The sequence below is a fragment of the Amblyraja radiata genome, chromosome 18 (genome assembly GCF_010909765.2).
Source record: "Amblyraja radiata isolate CabotCenter1 chromosome 18, sAmbRad1.1.pri, whole genome shotgun sequence".
Lineage (NCBI taxonomy): Eukaryota > Metazoa > Chordata > Chondrichthyes > Rajiformes > Rajidae > Amblyraja > Amblyraja radiata.
The window spans coordinates 16,388,721-16,404,321 of record NC_045973.1 but is presented as its reverse complement, the minus strand read 5'-3'; the positions used below and the strand labels follow the sequence as shown (position 1 = coordinate 16,404,321).

General features: G+C 38.1%; 2 protein-coding genes across 2 annotated transcripts in view; one reads left to right on the top strand and one right to left on the bottom strand.

The window, feature by feature from the left end:
- Nucleotides 1-15,601, top strand: part of LOC116983128 (dual specificity tyrosine-phosphorylation-regulated kinase 2-like) — a 72,481-nt gene that overhangs the window by 41,013 nt on the left and 15,867 nt on the right. The window lies entirely within an intron of this gene.
- LOC116983129 (fascin-like) lies at nucleotides 12,436-13,899 on the bottom strand. The gene has a single exon (XM_033036744.1). The coding sequence runs from the start codon at nucleotides 13,897-13,899 to the stop codon at nucleotides 12,436-12,438; it is 1,464 nt and encodes a 487-aa protein (XP_032892635.1).

Genomic DNA, 15,601 nt, shown 5'->3' with positions numbered 1-15,601 from the left:
CAAGCTCATAAAATGTAATCAAAACAAGTCTGATTCTGACCCCATGCAGAAGGACAACATAATTTCTAAGTTATTTTTTCAATTAAGACTGGACTGCCTGATCCAATATGTATATATATACATATACAGGTTGAATACAGAGAAGAGAGTGTCGGCATGAATGAATTTATGTGGTTGGATTGCAAAATAAATATGCATTACAAGGAGGATTTTGGTGAAATTACGCTGGTTGCACTTGTGAAGAAAGTGCCTACTTTCATTACTGACTTTCACTCAGAGCACTTGGAATATCTGAGTGCAGGGCGTGTGGCTAAAACATTTCTTTAAATTTAGTCCTGCAATGTTAGAAGAATCCTGATTCCATTTTAATACTCAACTGATCGATGCATCAATGGAAAAATAAAGTGCTTGGGTATATATATAGCGCTTAGAATGCACCAAAGAGTTTACAAATAATCAGTCTAAAGAAGGGTCTCCCATGCCTTCTATCCAGAGATGCCGCTTGTCCCGTTGAGTTATTCCAACATTTTGTGTCTATCTTCGGAGTAAACCAGCATCTGCAGTTCATTCCTACAGTTTACAAATAATACTTATTTGTGGAGTAGAGTCACTTTAGTCAAGTAAGCAAATATAGTAACCAACTTTTACTATATCCAATATCAATATCATGTCACATGTACCTAGGTGGAGTCAACCTTGATGCAGATCCATGTGTCACGGCCTACACATTCTCAGATGGAACCTTAACTTCATACATGGTCTTTGAACTATTAACACTTTCTCTACTGTTTTATTTTTAAGTTAAACTGAAATATGCACAAATGACAGATTCAAACAGCGTCATATGTTCAAAACATTGTATGAACATGGAATATCGCATTTCAAGTAGTTTGGTTTGATTTATCAGTCGTAATGATAATTGTGTTTTTAAGGAGTTTTGAGGGTAAGTTTTAATGCATAGTTAATGATTGATATCTGGAATGCTTTGCCAGAGAAGGCACTGAAGGACACATTCCTAATGTGGGAACATGGTTTTAGTGTGGAGAGGAACAATGGTCAGCATATTGTAGATGTGTTTAAAGATATATCATGGAAACACACCCATCGGCTCACCAAGTTTGCAATGACCATTGATCCCCCATTCATTCTAGTTCTATGTTATCCCACTTTGTCATCGGTCACAGGGAGAACCTGCAAACTCCACTCAGAAGCACCTGAGGTCAGGATTGAACCCGGGTCTCTGGCGCTATGAGGCAGCAGTTCAACTAGCTGTGCCACTGATCCTTTCGACAGCGGCCCTGTGGTGAGCTGAATGTCCCGTTTCTGTGCTCCACTGCACTACAACTTCACAGAATGGGATGGAGAAGCAGTTTACTTTGATCAAAAATGGGTTTATAATGGGTTAATAGGTTCATATCCCTCCATTGGCATTAGTTTATTTAAATTCATTTTTTATTTAGATTGGTTTCAAATATACTTCACTGTGATTAATAGCTGAAATCATTCCGAGATGAATTTGCAACAAATTATAATTAATCTTGTTGCGTCAGCATTGATGTGGTCACAGTTAGCTGGATGAAGAATTTGGAGAATACTGCAGTTTTGAGTTTAATTTACTCAATTTTATTGAATGCATCATTTATAAATTGAACTCTATACATTTTTGCTTGCAATATTAAATTACATTAATCTATTTTTTGGTTGCACCATTTGCAGTGGTTATGTTTCTCTTTCATTCATGACAACAGTATTACATTTTGATTGCCCCATCAAATTGTATGGAGGACATGAAAATCTTATTTTGTTGAAATATTCAAAGGATATTTCATAGGATACAAAATTGGATTTTGGTTGAAAACAGACACACATCACCGGCATATTAACTCTTGCCATTTGACCTGGTACGGAATATACTCAAAATTCATACTGCATCCTCAGTAATATGATGATGGTGCTAAACTCACTCTTTAGTACATAACCACGGCACATTATTTCAGGAGTTCACCAGTTCAGAATGGTTACTGCCGATAAAACCCGTGCCTGCATTTCTTAGAGATAGACACAAAATGCAGGTGTAACTCAGCGGTTCAGGCAGTATCTCTGGAAAGAAGGAATGGGTGATGGGTTCAGTTCGAGAAGGAATGGGTGATGGTTTAGAGGCCTTGGCAGCATTATGAAAAACATAGGCATTAGTAACACCCCGACTTTCCGAAGCTGTTCCCGAGGCCTTCGTGGATGGTAGGTATCCACCAGACATATAGTCAACTGGCAGGAATTAAGGTGTATGAGAGGGATCAGAAGCCAAGCTGCTACAAGAAATGTAATGATCTTGTGTCAAGCTCAGTGAATGTATCCTACATCCTACAGCTGGGCATATACCATGGCAGGTATATCACCTAAACAAACTGCAGAACTCTTGATGCAATTTGACTTCTCTTTTATGGGGAGTGCAAGCACTTGGCATTGGCAGTGCCTAGTCTGAGCATTAAGCCAGAGCTGACAAGTCTCACGTTCTGGAGCAAATGAGACATTTCTGTTATATGTTCGGCTTGCATGCTAGCTTGGCCATCACAAACACTGTGGACAGCAGCATAATGGAGTCCCCTTGCCCCCAAGATACAGCTGGTATAAGCATGCACATTTAACTGTGGCAACCATTCTCCAACTACCCTACTCCCAAATCCCTCCACTGACCACCAAGCACTTCCGTGGCTTTCTCTTTAACCAAGAACCCTTAACTGGCTCTTGTAATGTCTTGTCACTAATGTTTGAGCAGCAAGGGAGTGGTGAAAAGACACTCATTACTCAACATTACCTTTAAGTCTACCAGCTTTTGTACTAGCAATTTGTGTGTTGTGGAGCATAGGTTAGAGTTGGGATTAACACACGTTGGGTCATTAGGTATCAGTTGGCCTGTGACCAGGTTGGGTGAATGGGCAGCCCATCTTGTTGAACCCCAGAGAGTATGATGGTAAATAATTTCTGCTGGGGTACTCAGGCAGATTTCAAAGTAGCATCAGCAAAAGAAGCTTGATGAAAGGCTTTGTTTATGAGCACATCTGTCAGAAAACATGTAGAATGCTTCAGGGGACAAAAGTGTGTAGCACCAATCTTGCCTAGAATCTTGTCTAAAGACAAAGCCCATTCACCTACAGGTGTGGTATGCGATGATCTCCTCACTGCTAGACCACGTGTCCTGTCCATCCGACAGCTCAGATGTCCATCGCTGATAGTGATTAGTGACTACTTATTCCCAAATGCAACATCATGTGTTGATGATCCACCGTCTTGTTTTAAAAATTTTAAATAACAAATATAATATAACTTAAGCCACTTTTAAGTAATTATAAAACATTAAACCAAAGAATTAAAAACAATGTGACTGATCCTATTCCTTTTTTATTTATTTATTTAAAAAAAAAAAATTTTTTAAATTAGAAGTACGGTAAGTTACAATAATACACAACACATATGTCTTAATACATTTTTTTGTACCGCTTCATTTTTTAAGCTTTAAGAAAAAGATAGAAGTAAAGAAAGTAAGGAAAGTGCGCAAGAGTCGTCAAGGTGCAAGAGAGTGTTGAAAAAAGAAAGCCCCTTAGAAAAGAAGTTAGAGAAGGAAGTAAAGAAAGAAAGAAAGTAGACCCTAGAAAAGAAGGAAAAAGAGAGGAGAAACAATCGCTCTATTATAACATTAAACTCCGCAGAAAGGGAACTCCCAACCAAGTCTGTTTTTGTTGCCAGATCCTGGCACCATTTATTTATTTATTTATTTTTAAAATTACTATTGCACCTCATGCTTGTAATAGTTCCAAAAACGTACACCACGTCTTTTGGAATTGGTCTGCTTTGCCTGCTAAGAGGAATCTCATCTCTTCCAGATGTAGTGTTTCAAACATATCTGATATCCACATTTTTATTGTTGGTGTGGGCGCATTTTTCCAGAATTTAAGTATAAGCTTTTTTCCCATTATTAGCCCATAATTGAATAAATTCTTCTGAAACACGTTTAGTTCAGGGTTACCTTCCGATATTCCAAAAATAATCCATTCTGGTTTTGGTACCAGTTTTATTTTAATTAATTTTGTAAAGATGTCAAATATTTCATTCCAGAATTTTTGTATTTTTGTACAAAAAACGAAAGAATGCGCTATGGTAGCTTCTTGACACAGACATTTATCACAGATGGGTGAGACATTAGGGAAGAATTTATTTATTTTAGTTTTTGAATAATATAGTCTATGTAATAGAAACATAGAAACATAGAAATTAGGTGCAGGAGTAGGCCATTCGGCCCTTCGAGCCTGCACCGCCATTCAATATGATCATGGCTGATCATCCAACTCAGTATCCCGTACCTGCCTTCTCTCCATACCCTCTGATCCCCTTAGCCACAAGGGCCACATCTAACTCCCTCTTAAATATAGCCAATGAACTGGCCTCGACTACCCTCTGTGGCAGAGAGTTCCAGAGATTCACCACTCTCTGTGTGAAAAAAGTTCTTCTCATCTCGGTTTTAAAGGATTTCCCCCTTATCCTTAAGCTGTGACCCCTTGTCCTGGACTTCCCCAACATCGGGAGCAATCTTCCTGCATCTAGCCTGTCCAACCCCTTAAGAATTTTGTAAGTTTCTATAAGATCCCCTCTCAATCTCCTAAATTCTAGGGAGTATAAACCAAGTCTATCCAGTCTTTCTTCATAAGACAGTCCTGACATCACAGGAATCAGTCTGGTGAACCTTCTCTGCACTCCCTCTATGGCAATAATGTCCTTCCTCAGATTTGGAGACCAAAACTGTACGCAATACTCCAGGTGTGGTCTCACCAAGACCCTGTACAACTGCAGTAGAACCTCCCTGCTCCTATACTCAAATCCTTTTGCTATGAAAGCTAACATACCATTCGCTTTCTTCACTGCCTGCTGCACCTGCATGCCCACTTTCAATGACTGGTGTACCATGACACCCAGGTCTCGCTGCATCTCCCCTTTTCCTAGTCGGCCACCATTTAGATAATAGTCTGCTTTCCTGTTTTTGCCACCAAAATGGATAACCTCACATTTATCCACATTATACTGCATCTGCCAAACATTTGCCCACTCACCCAGCCTATCCAAGTCACCTTGCAGCCTCCTAGCATCCTCCTCACAGCTAACACTGCCCCCCAGCTTAGTGTCATCCGCAAACTTGGAGATATTGCCTTCAATTCCCTCATCCAGATCATTAATATATATTGTAAATAGCTGGGGTCCCAGCATTGAGCCTTGCGGTACCCCACTAGTCACTGCCTGCCATTGTGAAAAGAACCCGTTTACTCCTACTCTTTGCTTCCTGTTTGCCAGCCAGTTCTCTATCCACATCAATACTGAACCCCCAATGCCGTGTGCTTTAAGTTTGTATACTAATCTCTTATGTGGGACCTTGTCGAAAGCCTTCTGGAAGTCCAGATACACCACATCCACTGGTTCTCCCCTATCCACGCTACTAGTTACATCCTCGAAAAATTCTATAAGATTCGTCAGACATGATTTACCTTTTGTAAATCCATGCTGACTTTGTCCAATGATTTCACCACTTTCCAAATGTGCTGCTATCCCATCTTTAATAACTGACTCTAGCAGTTTCCCCACTACCGATGTTAGACTAACTGGTCTGTAATTCCCCGTTTTCTCTCTCCCTCCCTTCTTAAAAAGTGGGGTTACGTTTGCTACCCGCCAATCCTCAGGAACTACTCCAGAATCTAAAGAGTTTTGAAAGATTATTACTAATGCATCCACTATTTCTGGAGCTACTTCCTTAAGTACTCTGGGATGCAGCCTATCTGGCCCTGGGGATTTATCGGCCTTTAATCCATTCAATTTACCCAACACCACTTCCCGGCTAACCTGGATTTCACTCAATTCCTCCAACTCCTTTGACCCCTGCTATTTCCGGCAGATTATTTATGTCTTCCTTAGTGAAGACGGAACCAAAGTAGTTATTCAATTGGTCCGCCATATCCTTGTTCCCCATGATCAACTCACCTGTTTCTGACTGCAAGGGACCTACATTTGTTTTAACTAATCTCTTTCTTTTCACATATCTATAAAAACTTTTGCAGTCAGTTTTTATGTTCCCTGCCAGTTTTCTTTCATAATCTATTTTTCCTTTCCTAATTAAGCCCTTTGTCCTCCTCTGCTGGTCTCTGAATTTCTCCCAGTCCTCCGGTATGCTGCTTTTTCTGGCTAATTTGTACGCATCATCCTTCGCTTTGATACTATCCCTGATTTCCCTTGTTATCCACGGATGCACTACCTTCCTTGATTTATTCTTTTGCCAAACTGGGATGAACAATTTTTGTAGTTCATCCATGCAGTCTTTAAATGTCTTCCATTGCATATCCACCGTCAACCCTTTTAGAATTAATTGCCAGTCAATCTTGGCCAATTCACGTCTCATACCCTCAAAGTTACCTTTCTTTAAGTTCAGAACCATTGTTTCTGAATTAACAATGTCACTCTCCATCCTAATGAAGAACTCAACCATATTATGGTCACTCTTGCCCAAGGGGGCACGTACAACAAGACTGCTAACTAACCCTTCCTCATTACTCAATGCCCAGTCTAAAATAGCCTGCTCTCTCGTTGGTTCCTCTACATGTTGATTTAGATAACTATCCCGCATACATTCCAAAAAATCCTCTTCCTCAGCACCCCTGCCAATTTGATTCACCCAATCTATATGTAGATTGAAGTCACCCATTATAACGGTTTTGCCTTTGTCGCACGCATTTCTAATTTCCTGTTTGATACCATCTCCAACTTCACTACTACTGTTAGGTGGCCTGTACACAACACCCACCAGCGTTTTCTGCCCCTTAGTGTTTCGCAGCTCTACCCATACCGATTCCACATCCTCCAAACTAATGTCCTTCCTTTCCATTGCGTTAATCTCCTCTCTAATCAGCAACGCTACCCCACCTCCTTTTCCTTTCTCTCTATCCCTCCTGAATATTGAATATCCAATGTTTTGAATTGAATGAGAGTATGTTGTACGTTGATCGAACATTTATGCACCTGTAGTAAATGATTATCCCAGCTCTCTTTTGAAATTTTTATAGCTAATTCTTGTTCCCAGTCACTTCTAATTCCATCAGTTGTGGGTATTTCTATGTTTAAGATGATGTTATATAAGTACGATATTAAATTAGCTGATTCCGCTTTTGTCTTCATTGCTTCATCCAGTAAGTCTATAGGCATATTATGATAGTCTTTTGTGTATTTTTTCAGATAATCACGAATTTGAAGATATTTAAAATATTGATTATTTTTCAAATTATATTTCAATTGTAGTTGTTGAAATGATAGTAATTTTCCCAATTCATACAGATCTCCGAGCGTTTTGATTCCCATTCTTTCCCATTGTATAAATGATTTGTCTATAATTGATGGTTTAAACGACGGATTATTAACTATTGGTATTAAAAGAGATAGGTTTCTTAATTTTAGGTTCTGTTTTATTTGTTTCCATGTTCTAATTGTGCTATGTATAATTGGATTTTTATTATAATTTTTGTTACTCAGATGTATTGGTGAGAGGAGAGTCGCTCCTATATTACACGGAGAGCAGTCCTCTCTTTCCATTACAATCCAGTCCACCTGCTGGGCAGAATTGTCCAGCAGGTGAATCATATTTTTAATATTTACTGCCCAATTATAATACATAAAGTTGGGGAGCGCTAGACCACCCAGCTCTTTTCGTTTATTAAGGTGTGCTCTTTGTATTCTATGGGATTTATAATCCCATATAAAATTTGTAATGTCTGAATCCAATTTTTTGAAAAACTTTTTTGGGAGATATATAGGTATTGATTGAAATAGGTATAGGATTTGTGGTAGAAAGATCATTTTTATAGCGTTTATTCTGCCTATTAGGGACATTGGAAGTGTTTTCCAGAATTTAATCAAATTATTTAGTTTCTTAAGTAAGGGATTATAATTGGCTTTAAACATATCATGGTAGTTTCTAGTAATTTCAATTCCCAAATATTTGAATTTTTCTGTGGCTATTTTAAAGGGGAATTTCCGGAGGTGTGTTGAGTCTTTTGGTTTTATCGACATAATTTCACTTTTGTTCCAGTTTATTCTATATCCTGAGAAGGATCCAAAGTCCTCAATTAAATTCAATATGTTTGGTATACTAATTTGTGGTTTTGTGATGTACAGTAGTACATCATCGGCGTATAAAGATATTATGTTATTTGAGTGTTTTGTATTATAACCATAAATATCCGGGTGTGTTCTTATTTTTTCAGCAAGGGGTTCAATTGCCAAAGCAAATAACAGCGGTGATAATGAACATCCTTGTCTATTACCCCTTGATAATTCAAATTTCGTGGATAGTATATTATTAGTTAGTATTCTAGCCGTGGGTTTGTTATATAATAATTTTATCCATGCGATGAAATTCTCTCCCATTTGGAATTTTTGCAATACTTTAATCATATAATCCCATTCTACTTGATCAAACGCTTTTTCTGCATCCAGTGAAATGATAGATAACTCTTGGTCCTGAGATTTATGTGAGTGCATTATGTTTAGCAAGCGTCTCAAATTATTGAATGAGTGTCTCTTAGGTATAAATCCTGTTTGATCCTCATTTATTAATCTACTAACATACCTGCTTAGTCTTCTAGCTAGTGTTTTCGCTATTATTTTTTGATCCGTGTTTAACAGAGTAATAGCTATATGATCCTGGTTCTTCTATATTTTTATCTTTTTTAAGTATTAGTGTGATCGTTGATTCTGCTAATGTTTCAGGTAATCTTTGCTCTTTAAAAGCATATGTATACATTTTCTGTAGGCGTGGAGTAACTATGTCGTAAAAGGATTTATAAAATTCGTTACTGAATCCGTCTGGTCCAGGTGTTTTTCCATTCTTAAGTGTGTTTATTGTGTCTTCTATCTCCTTAGAAGTAATTTGTGCTCCCAGTTCCTCTTGTTCCCTCAGTTCTAATTGAGGGAGATTACAATTATCCAGAAATTCTGAGACTTTATTATTGTCTATTGACGTTTTAGATGTATATAGATTCTGGTAAAATTGAGCAAATCTTTTATTGATATCCTTGGGTAGTGTTAATAATTCCCCTCTATCTCAATTAATCTTTAGTATTGCATTCTCTTTTTCCCGTTTTTTCAATTGGCGTTCTTGCTTAGTAATTTGAAATAGTGTTATAACTTTCTCTGACAACAATTTGTTTAGCTTGAATTTCAATAGTAGAATTTTATTATGTTTATCCATAGTTGGATCTTTAGCATTATCTGTATCTAATTGTTTTATTTGTTCTTCTAAATGTCTTTGTTCATTCTTATTCTTTTTATTTTGAAAAGCTTCAAATGAAATAATGACTCCTCTAATAAATGCTTTGAAGGATTCCCATAATAGCGTGGGGGATATATCTGGTGTATCATTTATCTCAAAAAATAGGTCCATCTGTTTTTTTAGATATATACTCCCTTGTGGGTCTTTTAAATTTTTGCGAGTTAAACCTCCAGAACGATTTATTCATAGACATTCCTTCTAATTTTAAAACAAAAGTTAACGGAGAGTGGTCTGAGATCGCATTGATGTGGTATTTAGGGTTCATAGTATGCGGAATTAATTTTGTATCCACTAGGAAATAGTCTATACGTGAGTATGTTTTATGTACCGTTGAATAAAACGAATAATCCCTTTCCGTCGGGTTTGCAATCCTCCAAACGTCTGCTATATTTGTGTTTTTTATATATGTATGTAAGAGTTCACTGGTTTTAGATTTCATGTTACCTCTTTGTTTTTGCATCGATTTATCTAGATACGGGTCTAAAACACAGTTGAAGTCTCCTCCAATTATAACATTTTGATAATTAAATTCTGCAATTATATTCAAAATGTTATTAAAAAATTGAGGATTATCAAAATTGGGCGCATAAATGTTTACCAGCGTAATTGGCGTAGTATTGATTTCTCCTGTTACTATAAGGTATCTCCCTTCCTTATCTGATATAATATTCTTTGATTTAAATGGTATTCCTTTACGAATAATGATTGCAGTGCCTCTAGATTTGGAAGTGAATGAAGAGTGAAATGTTTGGCCTATCCAATTCGCCCTCAGTCTCGTCTGATCTTGGTGTTTAAGATGCGTTTCTTGTAGAAACGAAATGTCCGTGTTGTATGATTTCAACTGAGCTAGTATCTTGCCCCTTTTAATAGGTTCATTAATACCCCTTATATTCCAACTACTTAGTGTGATTCCTCCCATTTTCTTTTGATTGTCGTCATGCATTTTTACCAATTTTAATGACCTTATTTATTGCGGTGCGTCCATACCTCAGGACTCTCGTTATTTGGGGGGCGTTTATCCTCCCGACTGATTCAATGATCCTGCAAGTGGTCTCAAATGGTGCATGATCGTGGAGCAGATTCCTCATCTTACCCTCTGGAGCAGACCTCATCCAGCATAACGGGGTCTATTGCATTAACATGGGAGTCCCACAACTGGCAAGCATTTTCATGTGTAAATGTCAGCAAATCCTTGTGGAAAAAAACCCAGCAAAAATCTAGGTTAATATGTTTCTGGAAACAAAAATGATTTATGGCATGAACATAGCACGTGGAAAACCACAGCACAGGAACAGGCCCTTTGGTCCAAAATGTCTATGCCAAACATGATTCCAAAACAATGTTATCAACCTGCACATAATCCATATCCCTTCATTCTCTGCTAATCTATGTGGCTTTGTAAAAGCATCTTAAACACAAATATCATATCTGCCTCCACACCAGCCCGGGTAATGTATTGCAGGCTCTGGGTCCCGCACATCTCCTTTCACCTTAAAGCTATGCCTTCTTGTCTTTGACACCTATGATGAGACAGTAGGTTGATGGGGTGATTTGAGCAAATGCAAACAACTTGTTATCTAAGAGCCTATCATAGAAAATTATCTAATTAAAAATGCTTTCATCGCTATTTAAACACTATCATTGAAACTGTAGGAGGTTGAATATTGAAGATCAGAAACTGATGCAAATTAAATCGTTTCATACATGAGGACAAAAGTTAATATCCTTAGGAAGTCACAAGGCCCACCTACCAAAGCCTTGGAATTATGTACATAAAACTCTGGTTCGTTATATAAATTAGGATTACAATTCGTTATTCACAATCTTGATATTCTGCTTGTTGCCAGAATTGATGTTCACCGTAATTGCAATTTATTTATCTCAGATGAAATTGGTTAGTTACTCAGAAAAAATAACAGGCTGATCACCTCAAAGCATTTAAGATTGCGATGCTGTAGAACTATTCACACTGGAATAACTAAATTAAGCATGAGCAGAAATCCCAAAGTCTATACGTTTTCAGCTTAATGCTGATGACAGCAATGCCAACTCCTTTTCCCCATCATTATAAGTGCAATATTTGGGCCAATAACTCAAAAGTAGCAATTTATCTTTTATAAATATGGTCTGGTGGGTAAAATTTGCCATCAACACCAATTAGCAATCTTTTCTTTTGCAATGTCTTTTGGAATTACGAGGCTTCAAATCTCAAACCACACTGACAAGGCATGCCATTTGCATTTTTTATATTGTGCATCGCAATTATTGTAATGGATTTAAACAATCACTAAAGACGTATTATGTTTAAATGCACTGAAGGATTTTGCTTAATTGGTCACATAGGAAACTCTAGTAATCTTCAATTCTTCAACCATACAACTCTTAATTTACACAAAAAAGGTTTTAATACTTTTGTTGGAGCTGCCTGGATCATAAAAAACGTACTGGTATCATTGCAGAAATGCATACAAAAATACAAGAAGGGCAAAGAATAGCTCAGGATTAAGTTTCTCACTGAATTACAACTTTTGTTGGCCCACAAAATCAATATTGTGCAGCTTTAAACAGTTATGCCTTAGGTAGATGCTTAAATAAGAATTGGGTGGCAACAAGATATTTTAGTCTCTCTAAATCATTGATGAAGAAGGGGTGCATGCATTTCTGTTGTGGATCTTTATCAGGACCATTGGAATTATCCTCTTGGAACTGAGCAACAATAATCCTCGTCCTTCCTCTTCGTCATCGGGCCTTTGTCTCATCCCTGCTCTATAATGCCCCTAGTTAAATTAATAATTAATTCACTGGGAGAATAGATGTTTTATTTTACAGTTCACTACTGTATATAGCACACTGCAGAGCACTGCATATTACCACAGAGACTAGCTACACATCACATTTATTGGCAGTAAAATATTTCCTATGTATTAAATGTTGTGAAACTCACAGATGATAGCAGGAATATAGTTTAATACTTTTGATCTGCATGTTACTCGTTCCTTTGATTCCACGTGGTTTAACTTGGGTTGGAACTGAGTTACTTTCAAACTTGGCAGCAGGATTTTATCTGCTTAAGATATTTAATATCGGAACAAAGTGGCAGAGCTGGCATCTTCCCCCACGGCTTTGAAGCTACCATCAGGTTTTGCTACAACATATTTTCCATTGGGTCCTTTTAGGATTATTTGATCAGAAGTGATCAATTCAATAGTGAAGTTGACAGGAGTTTCTCCTGTGGCATTGATCGAGTCGTCTTCAGCTACTTCCCAGTATTTGTCCAGAGATACTATTTTGAACTGATAAAATCCATTGTCAGTGATAGTTATTTGGCTTGCCTCATATATGGGCCTGTTGCACACCAAAATCTGCTTCTCAGGCATAATGCCAACAAATCCAAAATCACTATGAAGTATTAGCTGTGATCGGTTGGCAAGTTTGAAGATAAATTCCTCCTCTTTTCCAATTGAACTTGGCCCCACCAAGAGCTGACCTTCGTTGTTGACAGTCACATACCTCCCATCTATTGTTTTCATAGCTGCCTTTTCCCCGTTGTATACTATTTGAAACCAGCAGTTAAATTCCAACTCGGTACAGATTTCGATGAAGCCATTGACACCAACTGCAAGGTAATAGCTGGAAACGTGTTGGAAGCACACTTTCTTTTTTGTCGAGTGCACCATAATTTGGAAGATTTCGGCATCCTTTGTATCAACGACATTAGAATAGACATCTGGACCAGCTTTGCAGGACACGTACTTCTTATTGGTCAAGGACATGATACTAAACTGCCCAGGAGAAGGATCAATGATGAAAAGTTCATCTGCACCTGGATTCAAAGTTCTGATTGCTTTAACATTGCAGTCCTTCACAGAAAGGAACTTTCCATGCACGTCTTTCAGACAGATCATCCCATTCTTTATCTGTAGATGATATAATGTCTTGTGTGATATTTCCGGCTCAGTCTTCCCATTAAATGCAATGAAACTTCCATTTCCTGTCCTAATGGCATATTTTTTCTCTTTGATGTCAAAGTAAAGCGTCATTACACAGTCAGAGCCCCAGGGTGAGCACTTATCACAACACACTTGTTCGTTCTTTTCATTCAGCCGGAGATAACTATCGCTGCTGGGGTTGAACATGTTGACACTAGGATGAATGACTAGGTGAGGCACCCACTTCTCGCTGTCCGAGATTGCCTGGGCAAAGCAGGTGATGTTGTCCTGGTTTCCTCCTAAGTACCGTTTGGAAGGCTCTGACTGGAAGGAAACTCTTCCATCTGGGTGAAGCATCATGATGAATACACAATTTGGATTGGGAAGCTCCTGATCACAGGTGACCTTGCCATCCTTGTCTGCAGCAATGTACCTATTAAAGGAACTTTGAATATGCACCAAGGGGGAGTCCTCCCTGGTGAACTCGATGGTCCATATTTGATTCCTATTCAGTGAGGAACCTGTTGCATTCACTTTGTAGTTGAAGACCTCTCCGGTCAAGTATTTTTGGGCTGAATTAATTAGGCCAAAAGGAAGTACTTTAAATGCCATTTCCCACTGCTTCTCACCTTATACATTAATATGCACCTGTCTCTGGCCAGCAGCTGTTTTTATACATCCAATGACATCATTGTCATATTCCCTAGCAATGCTTATGACATAGCAGTGAAAGATTCAATGACTTTTGGCAATACCATGTTAGGGGCTGCTTCAAACATTTCTTTTAATACCAAAATGTCTAATATTTGTTAGACTGAAATTATAATTTATTTTCGTGTTCTACGCAAATTAAACTGCACGTACTATAATTAGTACTACGATTCAAATATACACTTTTTTTCTCAGGAGATTGACTTTTTAATGCATGCATATATTAATTCTAATTGCAATCAGTGCCTATTATTGAGCGAAAAATTATGACATCCTTGACTTTGCAGTGTAAAGAAAATCCAGCACTAAAATCTAAAAAGTAGTCATGGTTAAAACATGACCAACAGCCATCAATGCCTGATGCAATAGCTATGATTGATACCTTTATCCTAATCTTCATAATAATATCAGCTGCATTTTTTCTGGTACCGTGGACTCTAACTATGTGATAGGGAACAATGAAGGATTCACATTTTTCCTCCACAGACGCTGCTTGATCTGCGGAGTTCCTCCAGCAAATTGTTTGTTCCTCCAGATTCCAACATCAGCTGTCTCTTGTATATACAATTTCTTTGATCTAGACTTCATTAGCACAGACCACCACACAATTTTGAGCCATCCAAGTTGCAATATTGAGGATGATGGTGCTCCTTTGATTGTGCATTAATGGCTAGAATGCGAAAAGATGACTTAGGGATAGGTTTGCTTTCTGCACAGGAGTTTGATACTGAGCTATTTGTAGATGAGGCCAGAAGGGCTGCACATATATCTGCAGGTGTCCTACAGTAAGCAGCTGGCCGGAGAAGTGGATTGCAAGTTCCTCTGTTCTGATAGATAGGTACGGAAGAGGTGTAGAAGTAATTACGAGGAAGATGGTTGTGGTGGAGGATGGTAGATAGATGGTTGTAAATGGATTGTGCTGGCGAGATGGAGGAGTGTTTGGTATCATTGTGGAGCCCAAGGAAGAACTCCATTTGTAGTGGCATTTTCCAGTGGGAGTGACAACATTTCCTTTAAAGTAGTCAGCCTTGCACATTCAAGCCAACACACTCTTCCAGAGGGCTTTATTTCCAAATGCAAAGGAGCTTGCACTTGTTTCAAACATAAGCCCCAGATGCTTCCTGCTTACTTTAACAAATATTTAGACGTTTGCTTCATACCTGTGAAACAAGTGCAGCAACAACACATCTTTAGGTCATCCTGTTACTTTCAGTTTGCACAAGTGCTACCTGTCATCAAATAATTTTCTTGCTGCACCCAAGTAATTTGTCAGAAATGTGGAAGGAATTTAAGTAAATACTGATTGTATTATTTAGCATGTGGATATGTCATGTGAATAATGCTTAAATACTTGAAGAGGTAAGAGCAATTGTACTTTTTATTATTGCAACTTAATGGATATGTTTGTTACTGGGAACTATTATGTTGAATACAAAGAAACATCAACTTCATTGAAGTATCTGGTGTGATGTTTTGGTAAGATGACTGTGCCCCTTGACTATCTCCGGAGAACTGCAAACTCCACACAGGCAGCACCCGAGAGCAATATTAAACCTGGGTCTCTGGTGTCATGAGGCAGCAGTTCTATTATCTGGCCACTGTG

What these genes read in the sequence shown, in the direction of transcription:
- LOC116983129 (XM_033036744.1), bottom strand. Translation starts at nt 13,899, where the DNA reads ATGGCATTTAAAGTACTTCCTTTTGGCCTAATTAATTCAGCCCAAAAA.